At 41.9% G+C, this 14,487-nt stretch overlaps 1 protein-coding gene across 1 annotated transcript in view; it reads right to left on the bottom strand.

Moving 5' to 3' along the window:
• The window catches only part of CLNK (cytokine dependent hematopoietic cell linker), a 144,548-nt gene that overhangs the window by 123,221 nt on the left and 6,840 nt on the right, over positions 1–14,487 (bottom strand). The window contains exon 2 of the mRNA XM_045508735.2: positions 6,205–6,257. Within this exon, the coding sequence (XP_045364691.2) occupies positions 6,205–6,215 (11 nt within the window). The 5' untranslated portion in view covers positions 6,216–6,257. The remainder of the gene's footprint in view (positions 1–6,204; positions 6,258–14,487) is intronic.

Below are 14,487 nucleotides of genomic sequence, written 5' to 3'. Positions count from 1 at the left end.
TCAGCTTCTCCAAACACTGGCTTGGCTGATAACACTCCCTGGGATGGCTGGGTTTGCTCATTGCCAGGTAACAACAGATGTCCAAATCTTAACATTCGGACATGGTTAGAGTCATAGAGTTTGTCAAATTAGTTCATGGAGGGTGTTAATTTCCAGCAGTGGAAGAATATAAAAAATGATGAAAGATTGCATAGCTGTAAAAATGACTTTAGTAACATTGGAAAATATTTATGGTATATTAAAATTAAAAAACAAAATAGAATGAATAGTTGTATAAGGAAGCCAAAAAGCAAATACCCAACAGTGCTAACTCTTTTTCAGTGGACTGATTAGTGTATTTTTTCTTTATTCCTATTTTTTTTTTGTATTTAAAAGTTTTCTACAATAAATATACATTACTCGAATGATAACAATAAATGCAGATGTTAAATAAGTCACAACCTTCTTTATTTTGTGGTGTTTTTAAAGTCTATATCTATGAAAAGTCCAACCTTGTGGCTAGTTAGCAGGAGACTAAGTTTGTTCAGCTGGAAGTTTCCCAAGTGGTGGTAGGTGAGTTAAATCAGCTAGTTCATCTCCAACTGACAATCCTGCCATTATGAAAGACGTAAGGCTATCTTAAAGTCCTCCACTCCCCCATCACCACCCAGCTTCACGAGTCTCAGGGTCAGCCACACCTGCTGCTCCTGCAGTGGTGTCTCTGGCCATGTCTGCAACCTCTGGCCAACTCGCTCCTATGACCTCTCACAGCTTGCAACATTTTAATTGCCGGCCAACCACGACACCGAATCTCAGCCACGTGACTTTGATAGCACCAGTGGGCGACACTGGTTGGCTTGAGAGTTGGTTCCTAATTACTCCTGAGAAGGCAGCCACACTGACTACTCTGTTGGGTGCAAGACTCTAATCTCAGGATGCCAACATTGCTGCTTCTCCTTTCCCCCAAATTCAGTGGGATTTACACTTATTAATTCCTGCAAATCAAAATGCAGTTGCTTCCTGAGGTCAAAGGCAGGGGGTCTCACATATATCATGATGGAAAATAATGACCTGGAATTGACAAGGAGTTTTATCATGCATCCATATAGAGGGAAATATTTGTTGGGCATTTCCTGTGCACCAGATATTGAACTGGGCCCTTTGGGTATCCATCACCACCCAGTGATTGAATGAATTTTATCAGGCAAGTTTTCAAAGGGAAAATATGCCCCTCATAAGCAAAACAGTCATTCAGTTTGGGAGTGTGTCCCTGATGGGCTACATCCAAGGATGGTTTTCCTAGTTGTTGTGAAGCAGTTCAGTATGGCACAAAGATCACAGATTTTGGAGTCAAAGGGATGTGGCTTTAACTGACTCTGAACTGGGGAGGCTATTATCCCAAAGTGAGGGATTCTCATGTGGTGACATGGGAAGGGGGTTTCAGTGCTGAGTAGCCGACAGCATGGCGCAGATGGTGTCAAATGACTAACAGAGTTCTTGGCCTGTAGGCACGACTCGCCTGTAGGACTTTTTATTCTTTCTGCCCTTTCATTCTCATAACTAGGCACTGAATTCAAGTGGAAAAGTATTAGGAAAGTATTATTATTTTGCTTATTGATTAATGATTGACATTTACTTGAAGCTGGCTTCAATGATGTCAATACAAAGAGGCACTTTCTTATACTTTTTAAACTTACTGTCTCAGAAGGTAGTGAGCCCTTTATCCTAAGACTATTCAGGAAGTCTCTAAATGGTAAGGGGTTTCTTTTGGGGTTGATGAAAATGTTCAGACATCTGGTAAGGAACTTGTATCTGCAATATATAGGGAATATAAAAATACTAAAATTGATGTGGGTGATGGTTGCCCGGTTCCATAAATATACTAAAAAACACTGTACACTTATAAAGTAATGAAGAAGCCTTCACGTGAGAACAATGATCAGTCACTTCTGTACATTTATCTACAGAGTCCAATCATCTGAAAACATAAATCCAGAGCCAAAACGGGAAGAGAAGTTTTGGGGTTAAAACGATCTTGGGTGACCCGAAGCTGAAATTAGCCTTGGTAATTGGTTTTAACCACAGCATACATTGCCTAATAAAAGCTACATGTGCACGCTGGAAAAAACAAAAGAGCCTCAATTCTATCTCACAGAGCTGTTGCTAATGGGGTTACAGCCATGTGTGGAAGCTTGAATTCCAAACCTCTAAGATTCTCTCTTTTTGAGACAAACTCTAATTTTTATCTACCATCAAAACTGTTTCCAAAATAGACGTGAAAGACAAGTTCCCCGAAGCAAGAAAAGAAACACTAGGTTATTGTCAAAGAATTTGATTAAACTTGCGTTCCTATGTAATACTAGACTATCACAGAATAATTGTGTTACATGCGACATAGCACCGCATGCTAGGAACCAGGGGACACAGCCTATTCTAACACTCCTAGGGTGTAAAGTATTACGTTAAATCTTGGCAATAAAACTGCCTCGTAAAACTTTATAGGTAACAACTGAAACATCCAACATCAAGGTCAAGAGAAAAATCACCAGATAAAATATAGATCCACCATTTGTTCTCCAAATTCCTTAGGGCTAGGGGTTCAGGATATTTTGGATTTTAGGAAAGTAATATTGTGCCTGTGTTGAATCCTATGTAATATCCCCAGTAAGCTCTGAAGTAGCACCCGTTCATTAAACACGTTCCTGTTCCTACAGTGACACACGGATATTCATACCAAGTGGGTCAAACAAAGAACATACGGCACTTCACCTTACTGGAGGTCGCATTTTGTCATCAAATTAGTTATGGAGAAGTTTTCAGTATCCTGAAGCCTATCGGCTTTGGAATGATGGATAAGGGATAGTGAACCTTTTTTAAGCATTACTCTTAATAACACCCTGATTTTTAAAAAAGATTTACTCATGTGGGCCAAGGGTCATAATACAAAGCATTACGAATAACTGAAAGCAGTACAAGTTTTAAAAGTAGGCTTCCTGAAATGTCAGAATATCACACAAAGATATAGAAAATGAAATCTGTAACAAAAGAGTGGTTATTTCTGGCCACTGGCATAATTGGGGATTTTCATTTTCTTCTTGGTACTTCTGTATATTTTCTAAAATTTCTGTGAGGCCTAGGAGTCATTTTCAGGATAAACAAAGCTAGTTTACTGTTAGAACTCTTTAGCATATTTCAAAGTGGACGCCTTGAGGGCACTGGCTCTCCCATCAGCCCCCTGTCCGGGATGTATGAGAGCATCTTCCCCAGAGTTCCCACAGGAGCCTGGCCAGAGAGGGCGTTTGCTTACTGGAAGGGCCGGGAAGCAATCACTCTAGCGACCTCGTCTCTCCCCAAACACTCAGAACCGCAGCACCAGGGATCTAATCTGTTCTGTCCAGAATGATGAAGAGATACTGGAAGCCAAATCTGAGACTCCGGTGTCCAGCCCTGAGGGCGTAATGGACAGAGGGCAAGTTTTGATGCTGAGACAGTTCATGTAGACTAGCCTGCTGATTTCAGAGGCAATTTAGAATCAGGACATCGGGACGCCATAGCATTGTGGAGTCTTCCCATCACTTCCTACGTAATACGAAAATGATTTTCTTAACTTACGGCTAATGCTTTTTGAGGGCAGGGACTAGATCCTGTTCATCTTTGTAAGGGAGGTGCCAGGCTCAGTGCCCAGCAAAGTGTGTACTAGTCAGTAAATGCTTTTGACCCAGCTGATACACTTAAAGGGAAATGCACGTATGCGTACTTACTCGTGTGTATGTGTGTGTGTATATACATATACATCTATATGTGTGTGCATGTGTATAAATATATAATCTATTTCTATATCATCCTTTTATTTGTGTTTATTCATTCCTTCTTTGTAAAAGTGCCCAAATGGAGAGAGTAAGAAATTAGCTGTAGTTACAAAGACCATTAAAGATTCCACGTTATAAAATCAGAATTCCAGATTATAGAATTGGGAGATGTGTTACACCGCATTTTGAAAGCTGTGCTACAGACTAGACTCAGTTGAGCGTTAAAAGAACATCCCACTGGAATGAAGGGCTGCAAATGGCAAAATATCCTTCTTTCTTATGGGTGAGTTGTATTCCATTGCATATATAAGCTGCATCTTCTTTATCCATTCATCTGTTGATGTTCACCTATGATGCTTCCATATCTTGGCAATTATAAATAATGCCATTAATAGTGGGGTGTATGTATCTTTTTGAATTCATTCTTATTTTGTGGTTGGCTTTATTCCTTTGATAACTATGTAAGTTTAAAAAGCTAAAGCTCTAAGCACTTAGAAACAGTGAACAGTACATATACGTAAATTTAAAAATATGTACAGTATATTGTGTACATGTATTTACATGAAATATATTCTATATGTGTGGTCAAATTGTAACAATTCTACCTAATAAAACTGAAAAATGAAAAAAAAAGAACATCCCACGGTCCAGGTATTCTGATTTCTTTGGTCGGGGGAAGGTCACTGAAGCTGCTGTTTGTTTAAAGCTTCCTTGATTATTCTACTGATCAGCCAGGTTTAAAATCTACTGCCTTGAATTAACTGGTTTAATGCTTTTCATAGAGGAAGGGGTGCTCCCCCAGGCATAGCAGAACAAAACCCTGTGTGTGTATGTGTGTGTGTAGTTAGCTATGTGTGCATGTACATGTGTAGGTGGAGCGAAGCAAATTTCCAATTTATTGTGCTCATGCAACATCCAATTCGTGACTGACTTCTCTGAGTCACATCTTGATAAATATCAGAGCTACCTGTGCAGGCTGCCAGGACGGAAATGGCTCTGGGAACCATTGTTCTTCAGTCAGATGCTTCTCAAACTTTAATGTGACTATAAATCAACTGGGGATCTTATAAAAGTACAGATTCAGATTCAGCAACCTTACAGGAGAAAACTAATGTTTATGAATTTATGACGATTTGGTCTGTTTTCTGGTCTATGTATTGGCATCTTCACATCTGATGTGACTCTAAAGCTAAATTCAAAAAGTGCTCTTTGGAAAGCTTGATCAGAAGCAATTGCCAAGAGCTCACTGTGTGGCTGAAAAACAAAGCTACCCCGAGTCATGAGAGGGAGATGCCACTCCTCTTTACGAAGGAGACCCTCGGCACAGGATGCCACCATGGAGAGAAACAGAAGCAAGGGCTGAAGGGTAGGGATTCTTGACTACAAAGCCAAAGGGAAACTCACAGCAAATATTGCTGAGATTGTCAGAGTAACCCCACTTTGTCACCAAAGAGGGATATGGGTCTGAAGCTGGGGCTGCTGCCTTTGTGCCACCCTGGGCACCAACCATGTGCCTAGCGGCTGCCTGTGCGGCCCAGACATCACCTGGTTACCCTGGGCTGTCCATCAGCCTCCCTCTAGGACCAGGGATCCACCCAGGAGCCAGGCACTCCTCCTCTCCAGGTCAGATCCTACTTTCCGGAGGAGGGTTGTAAGTAACTTCTCAAATCTCCAGGGGTCAGGTAACTTCCTGAATAATGTACAGCTGTACAGTGACCAGACAAGGCAAGGTATTTACACCAGGCCTGCCTGAGTCTGAATCTCATGTTCGTTTTCACACAACGACTGCTCATTTCACACAGAGAAGAACCATACTGCCTTTCCAATTGGCAAAATAAAGCAAATAAATAGATACGTAGACTGATTCTAAAATTAGTACACTAACTTTCTCAATTTAAAGGTCTTTTGTTTTCTTACAACTTGGAGGCCTGCTACCTTTTTTATTATATTCATAGACATTAGGTATGGGACGAACTTTCTACTGATTCAGATACACATTTGGATATCCCCAACCGACCACATCACCCACCCCAGGTGCTCCACAAAGAGAAGGTGGGATTCCGGGTTCTCTGCGGTGGGAATGAGGGTGCAAACTGCTGGCCTTTTCCTTCTCATGTTACACGTGGGTGTGAAGTGATGGGTGGTTTCGGATGCCCTCCTGGCATTCTGGTGCTGAGTGTCTCTAGTCCCTGCACCCTGCTCCCACGACCCCCCTGCATCCATGAATCTGCTCTGGGGGACAACAAGGGGCCTGCCCGCAAAAAAATTCGCTGTTAATGGGGCAGGTGCTCACTGAGCACTCACACATCCGCGTGGGGACGCACTGGCATCCCTCCTCAGCGCTACTCCAGGACCTGACTCCCATCCCGACTAGGAGCCAGGGGACTCGTGCTCACAGCGACGTTGCGGTACTTACTGCCTGTTCATCGTTCTTGGCACCGGGCAAATGAGAGGGATCTTCAACTCAGCCTGCGGAAACAAAAGCAAGCTCATTATTGGGCCTTACACACCATGTTTTAATTCTGGGGAACATGTTCCTGCCACTTCCTGTTAAAATGGGATACAGGTGCCAGCTTAGAGGAAAAGACAGCAGGGGAATCAATCCAGGTAGATAATTGGTTTATTTCAGGAGCGGGTGGGGGAGGGGGCTTCGTCTCTGACATGCTGTCCTCTTTCTGTCAGCATCCATCCCATCTGCCCCGGGGAACTGAGCGAACCTCTCCCGAGCTTGTTTTTCCTGGAGTGCAATTGTGCGCTCCCCCGGGCACCCAGGGCGCGTTAGCCCAGGCTCTGCTCCGGGGAGCCCACGTGCGTGCAGGAGAAGCGACGCTTTTCTTTTCCAAGTGTGATTTTGTCATGAAATGTTTATTGGAAATTATATTTATAAACCGGTTCACGCAGGATGCAACAATTTATTTGCGGCTTGTATTCATCCACATAGGAGAGATCATTAGCCCCATTAACCATATAAATTAGCAGCAGAGACCCTGGGGGTATTCAATAGGGCTTTACATCAATGATTGCATTCAATCTACACAGAGATGCTGGGAGGTGTAAAGGATATTACCCACGAGATCAGTTGGGGTTCCAGCAAGAAACAGATGGCACCCTCAAATTGGGTAATTTGAGAACAGTTTAATAAAGAGAACATTTAAAGGATGTGGGCAGGGTGTAGGAAATCCACAAAGGATAGTGAAAGACCTTGGAGGGGCTGTTACCATGCCTGGGCCTGGAGGAGTCGGGGGAGCCAGTGGTCACAGAGACTCAGAGTCGAGGATGGTGGAAAAAGAACTGTGGCTTCCAGTTGAGGGACCCACAGGGAGGGAGCTGCGGCAGGTGGAATAAAAATCTGCATCTCAGACCCCTCCTACCCCGAATCTCTTTTGTTGCTGTCTCCCATCAGCCGAACTCAACAGGAAGCCAAGTGAGAGGAGCCATTGGCATGGTTTCTATCCATCAGCCCCCTGGGGCTCCCAGCTGAGAGTAGTAGGCTTGAGAGTGGATCTCACTGTTAAAAGGAATGAGGCTCCAGGAGGTTAAATTATGCGCCCAAGATCACCCATCTGCAATAAGAGCCCAGGCTCATAGGACTCAAACATTCTGTTTCCTAGCCAGTTACTACTCCTAGATCATTCTGCCATCCCTGTGTCCATCCATTCATCCGTTCATCTATCTGATCATGATTTGCTGAAACTAACTAATAAGAAACATTCCCTGCCTCCAGGCATGCCTGAGACTCAGCATGAGATAGATTCTGTATCAAACAGATACAGATCAAACAAACAAAAAAACAAAATCCTAACTCTGCCTTGGACAGCCAGTGGAATCTTCATAAAGGAGATAATAGTTGAGCTGGAGATTGCAGAATAAGTCAGCATCTTCCTGGCTTAGAATTAAGGAAGGTGCTCTGGGCAAATGGGATGCCATTTGCAAAAGTGTGAGGTTAGAATACATAGTGTGACACAGAGGCTTTGCACAGCTTGGTGGGACCATGGAAGCCAGCAGCTTGGATGTTGATAGCATGTGGCAACGGGCTTGGGAAGGACCACTGGGTTGATTGTCAAGGACTGCACATGACAAAGGATGAGATTTGGATATGAGCTGTGTGATCTTGGACCAGTAATTGAAGGAAAGTTATTAAAGAACTAGGACTAAGCTTCAGGTCCTCAGATACCCTCTGTATTACCCCACAGCCACTCCCCTCACCTTGTACATCTAGGTCAATGAATGACAGCAGGTGAAAGGGAGGTAACTATTAAGTACTCATGCATAGACAGTTCTCTCTGGATGGAACGTGGGGTATCTAGCTCATGCATGGCCACTTTGGAAGCTCTCTCGTCATCCATGGTGGCGGGAAGAAGACTTGAATCTTTATCAACATAATACAAATCATGGACATCTAATACTGGAAGAGTCCTGGACTGGAAGTTGAGGGACTCTATTCAGCTCCGCTGCTATCATTAAGTAGTGTGTGACCTCTTCTGAGCATGTGGTCTCTCCTCATTTATAAATGGTAAGTCCATATCTTCCTTTTCCACAATTACGTGTGAAATAAGCTGATGCATCTGAAAAAATCTTATAAACTATAAGCTTTATGGAAATATGGGTATGCAATTACTTGTATAACAAAGTACAGTTTGCAAGTTGCTTTAACATTGGTCATGTTATATATTTGGGTATCTAGGGTTATTGACACTGATTTTTGGATATTACTATTTAGAGGAATTAAATTACTCAATTAGAGTAACACAGGTCAAATTTATAACCCCTTCCCCACTTTAGGAGCATTCACAATTTAAATATCTTGCTTATATAGTTATTTCATTCCTTTGAGTGTGTTGACCAGCAGTACTGAAGCAGTGTTGAAATGAGAAAACATAAGTTGATCTTTATGGAAGGCTCCCCATGTGTCTGGCTCTTGGCTGGTGCTTACACTCAGAGTTAAGGAATCACAAAGTACAGGACACTTTCCTCCAAGGCTTATTGCCTTGGATCAGAGGCCTAGGGAGGTGGCCAGGGAAGCTGCTTTCCAGCCCTGAATTGTTCAAGGGGTAGCCTTGAACAAGGCATTGGGAGGTTCCGAGCCTCAATTTTTTCTCCCGAATAATGAACAGGTTGGGCTCCATAGGTTTCTTCCAGCTCAAAGATTCCACAAAAAAAGTTTCATTTGAAAAACTACAATCCATCCATATTTGGTGACAAAAAAAATGGTTTTAAAAAGTTGGAAGCCTGCTATTCCATTTCTCACATTTTATTGTCTTCTCTAATAGAGCTTCTGGCAGAGCAAAATTGCAGAAAGACTCTGACAAAGTGTGAACACAGGGCAGCAGGGATGGACAGGGAAGAGGCTGGGGAAGGAATTCTTAGCTTTTGCTTTATACTTAAACCTTTGCAAATTATTTGATCTGTACCATCAAATTAGGTTTGTATTTTAACATCTTAATACAAATTCCAAAGAGATATTTTACTAGCAGCTTTTGAGAGATGTGAGCAATTTATTGTACAAAAAAGAATTTTAAAATGTCATGAAGACAGTCCAACTCTTCTGGCATTTGAGAAGCAAAATTTGGGGTCTTAGTGACCCACATCAGAGGATGAGTCAGCCCTGTGGTGTCATCCACATGACAGATTGGACGGCACTCCACAAGGCGAATTGCTCTTTGCTCTACTCAGAATGTCTAAGCCCCATCTGAGAGCACCATGGTCTTATCAGATCTTAGTCATTTTGTAAAGGATGTGGTGAGAAAGAGATGTGGTGAGTCAGACAGAATTTCACGTCCGTAGATTTTATGAAGGTAACGTATTATAGAAAAGACAAGGCCCTTCCCTTTCTGATGTGTATATTTTCAAAAAAAATATGAATGAACACTGAATGCCTCTTATGTATCCCCCGCATCCACTGTAATAAGCCCATACGATCTGCATTATCATCCTTACTTTATATAAAACCAAATTGACATCCACACATGTTAAGTAACCTTCTCTACCAGCTGGTATTGCAAACCATTGGCCTTGAAACATTCTAGTCATGTGTTGGGACACCTGCTCCCAGCCTCAGTTTGATTATCTGTAAAATGGGGGTCACACCACAGCTATCTGTAGGGCTCTTGTGAGGATTACTTGAGAACATATGGGTCTCAGATATGGAGAAATGGCCCATTAATATTAACTTGAACTTTAAGATTAATTCAAGGCCATATATCACCTTTGGGTTTTAGTCTCCAGAAATGAGAAGTGCTTATTCACCTACAGTTGATGGCCACCAGATGAAGTAAGCATGTATTCTCATACCTGTTTGCCCTTCAGAGAGACCTGGGAAACTTTAAAATAATACTGATGCCCTAATGCAATCCCTATCAAATTACCCAGGACATATTTCACAGAACTAGAACAAATCATAATAAAATTTATATGGAACCACAAAAGACCTAAAATTGCCAAAGCATTACTGAAGAGAAAGAAAGAGGCTGGAGGAATAACTCTCCCAGACTTCAGACACTACTATAGAGCTACAGTCATCAAGACAGCATGGTATTGGTACAAAACAGACATATGGACCAATGGAACAGACTAGAGAGCCCAGAAATGAATCCACAAACTTTTGGTCAACTAATCTTCAACAAAGGAGGCAAGAATATACAATGGAATAAAGACAGCCTCTTCAGCAAATGGTGTTGGGAAAACTGGACAGCAGCATGTAAATCAATGAAGTTAGAACACTCCCTTACACCATACACAAAAATAGACTCAAAATGGATCAAAGACTTAAACAGAAGACAAGATACAATAAAACTCCTTGAAGAAAATAAAGGCAAAACATTATCTCCCATACCTCTCAGAAATGTTCTCCTACGGCAGTCTACTCAAGCAATAGAAATAAAAGCAAGAATAAACAAATGGGACCTAATGAAACTTACAAGCTTCTGCACAGCAAAGGAAACCATAAGTAAAACAAAAAGACAACCTATGGAATGGGAGAAAATTTTTGCAAATGAAACCGACAAAGGCTTGATCTCCAGAATATATAAGCAGCTCATATGACATAATAAGAAAAAAACAAACAACCCAATCCAAAAATGGGCAGAAGACATAAACAAGCAATTCTCCAAGAAAGAAATACAAATGATCAATAGGCACATGAAAAAATGCTCAATGTCACTAATTATCAGAGAAATGCAAATCAAAACTATAATGAGGTATCACCTCACACCAGTCAGAATAGCCATCATTCAAAAATCCACAAATGACAAATGCTGGAGAGGCTATGGAGAAAAGGGAACCCTCCTGCACTTCTGGTGGGAATGCAGTTTGGTGCAGCCTCTGTGGAAAACAGTATGGAGATTCCTCAAAAGACTAGGAATAGACTTACCATATGACCCAGTTATCCTGCCCCTGGGCATATATCCAGAAGGAACCCTACTTCAAAAAGACACTTGTACCCCAATGTTCATAGCAGCACTATTTACAATAGCCAAGACACAGAGACAGCCTAAATGTCCATCAACAGATGACTGGATAAAGAAGAAGTGGTATATTTATACAATGGAATACTATTCAGCCATAAAAACCGACAACATAATGCCATTTGCAGCAACATGGGTGTCCCTGGAGAATGTCATTCTAAGTGAAATAAGCCAGAAAGAGAAAGAAAAATACCATATGACATCGCTCATATGTGGAATCTGAAAAAAAAAAAAAAGAACATAAATACAAAACAGAAACAGACTCATAGACATAGAATACAAACTTGTGGTTGCCAAGGGGGCGGGGGGTGGGAAGGGATAGACGGGATTTAAAAATTGTAGACTAGATAAACAAGATTATACTGTCTAGCACAGGGAAATATACACAAGATCTTATGGTAGCTCACAGAGAAAAAAATATGCCAATGAATATATATATGTTCATGTATACCTGAAAAATTGTGCTCTACACTGGAATTTGACACAACATTGTAAAATGACTATAACTCAATAAAAAAATGTAAAAAAATAATACTGATGCCCCCCAATTTTTGAGTCAGTTCTTCTGAGCTAGAGCCCAGGGACTGACATTTTTCAGATGTCCCAGGAATTTTAATGGACAGTGAGCAGAGGAAGTGGATGTATGAATGTTAACCCACTCATTAACGTCTGCCCATCACCCACCCCTCGCTGACAATTCTCTGTTATGGAAAGTAACAAATAATCACATTTCCATTCTCCTTGCTGTTCTAAGCTCATCTGAAATGGAAAGAGAGGAACCACCACTGCTCACCAAGAATCCTCCATACGTTAATAGTTACTTCTGAGTTAATTCTCGATGAAATGTTTAAAAGAAAGCTACCGCATCCCAATGTTTATGACCTCAGTGAGAGTGAGCAAGGCCACCGAACAGCAGTTCCTCTGTCAGACCTTGTCTGTACCACGTTCGGGGATGAGATGGAGGTGGTGGTTACACGATGCTGGAAATGTCCTAAATGCCACTGAATTGTTCTCTTTAAAATGATTAATTTTATGTTAGGTGCATTTCACCTGAATAAGAAATGAATATTTTTAAAAAAGAGATCTTGTCTGTAAGCAACAAGTAAGTAAAAGCTGGGTTCCCACAGCTGCAGTACAAGGTAGAATTTGTTCCGCATTTATTGAGGGTCTGCTGTGTGCAGGGCGTGGTCCAGACACGAGGTGTGAGAGACCACAGAGCAAGGCTCTGACCTCATAGCACTCGTCTGTTTTCTCCATGGCGCTGTAAATAATTGCAAAGGAGTGAGATTAAATATGTATCTCCAAATAATAGAGGAACATGAGGTGTTCGTGGAATTCAGAGGAAGGCACGCCCAGTGGGAAGGCACACCGAGGGAATCCACGGAGAAGGGTTTCCTCCCAGCTCCTCTACAGTTTTCCTTAGAAGGAACCCTGATCCTGACTTGGGGTCTGATAACCGAAGGGAGGAGGGACTTCCAGGCTGAGGAGCATCCCCAGGCCTGCAGTTCTTCCTCCGGGAAGCTTTAGGATCTAGACACCGTCTGAGATAAAGGAGCATCATCAGACCCTTGCTTTTCCTGCCTTCACTCAGGGACCTGAGACCCTGGGGTGCCCCAGCCGTGGCCACATCTCACTGTGTTTGGCACATTCATTTTCTATAGGAACCAAGGCATTTCTATCATTTCTCTTCCAAGTTAGCCACAGAAATAAAGCCTAAGCATGGTTTTGGCTGCCAAAGAGAAGTGACTTTTAGGTGCCATCTGTCAGTCACAGTGGGGCGCTCGGTGCAAACGGTACTAATCTGTCCAGAGCTGGCCGTGCCGTGGGGGTGCCAACTGCACCCTGCCTGCACGGTCCCCCAGTCAGGGAGGGACTGGGCAGGAAGAGACCCTGGGCCCTTGGGGAGTCACAGGAAGAGGCCACCTGTTTTCATGACACCTGTTTATTTCTCCAACAAGGGAAAATACTGACTGCATTAAAAATTAGACACCAGTGCAGATCTAATTGTAAATGCCAAGCTGAAGGCTAGAATTGCCTGACCGTCCACTGGGCTCCAAAGCCTAGGCAAAAGGGCTGGAATAGGGTTGTGATTAATTTATTTTGGCTTAGAAATCCATACTTTCATTTCAATAATAGAGTTTCTGTGAGATGTGGAGACCCCTAAGCGTCTGGGGCTCCTTGGGGGTCCAAAAGGAACCCCAACTTGAGAAATACTACGCTATGCTCTGCTGCTTCCCTATGAAGCTTATTTATCCCCCTCAAGGTATAAAGAGGACGATGTCAAAGATAGGCGCACAGCGTGACTGGGGTCCTGAGGGTAAAGGGGTCCCTGCCCTAATTGTCCATTTTGGCCAAATAACCCCACCATTTTGGAGATGACGATATTTGATTAGCTCACTTTGCAGGTTGAAAAGCATTTTGTAAAGGTAATGGACTTGTTGGTTAAAGCACACCCATGTTTCAGAACACCGAAATAAAGGGAATGGGATTCTGCAGATTGGGAGCATTTGTAAGACTTCCAAAGAATAGACATTACATTTGTGCATTAAACCCAGAATGGCTGCTTCTGAACTTGGAACACACCTGAGGTCTTAGTGAATGTGTTAGGAAGGAAAGACTTGTTTTATATAAATAGAATGAATTTTGGTGAGGATCTTAATCCAAGAATAATTAATACCCTTCTGGTATCATAAGCAGTTTAAACAATTGGAAACATGTAAAACAACAAATCCCATTTCCTTGTTATTCCTGGAGAACTCTTGTTCTCCACTGGGAATTCACTGATGCCAAAATGAGCTTGCAAAGAGACATTTTTATCATAAATATTTCTGCTGCATTTCAACCTGATCTGAAATTAATATTTCATGAAGGGAAAACAATGCTTTTACAGTAAGGAAATTTTTTGTTTTGCTCCCAAGCATTTCTTCTTTATTCCTTGAAGATAAAACTTATGAAACTGCTAGCCTCTGTTTTATTGCAAAATTTAAGAAACATCATTCTAATAATGACGACGTACCTAAATAGATACAGGAAATGACCGGAAGCAAACTAAGAATTGTTGAAAAGAATATTAGAATCTGTCATAAAGCGAAGATGTAGCCATGCAGCTCAAACTAGGTCAAGGCTGAAGGAGAGGGTCTAAATTAAGGGTTGATGCTTTTTCTCATTAAAACAGGAAAACAAGAAAAGAACTGAATATAAAATACATACAACATGCATCTAATTCTTTACACAGT

The sequence above is a fragment of the Camelus bactrianus genome, chromosome 2 (assembly GCF_048773025.1).
Source record: "Camelus bactrianus isolate YW-2024 breed Bactrian camel chromosome 2, ASM4877302v1, whole genome shotgun sequence".
Lineage (NCBI taxonomy): Eukaryota > Metazoa > Chordata > Mammalia > Artiodactyla > Camelidae > Camelus > Camelus bactrianus.
Note: the sequence above shows the minus strand (reverse complement) of the source record. Positions and strands in the feature narration are given on the sequence as shown.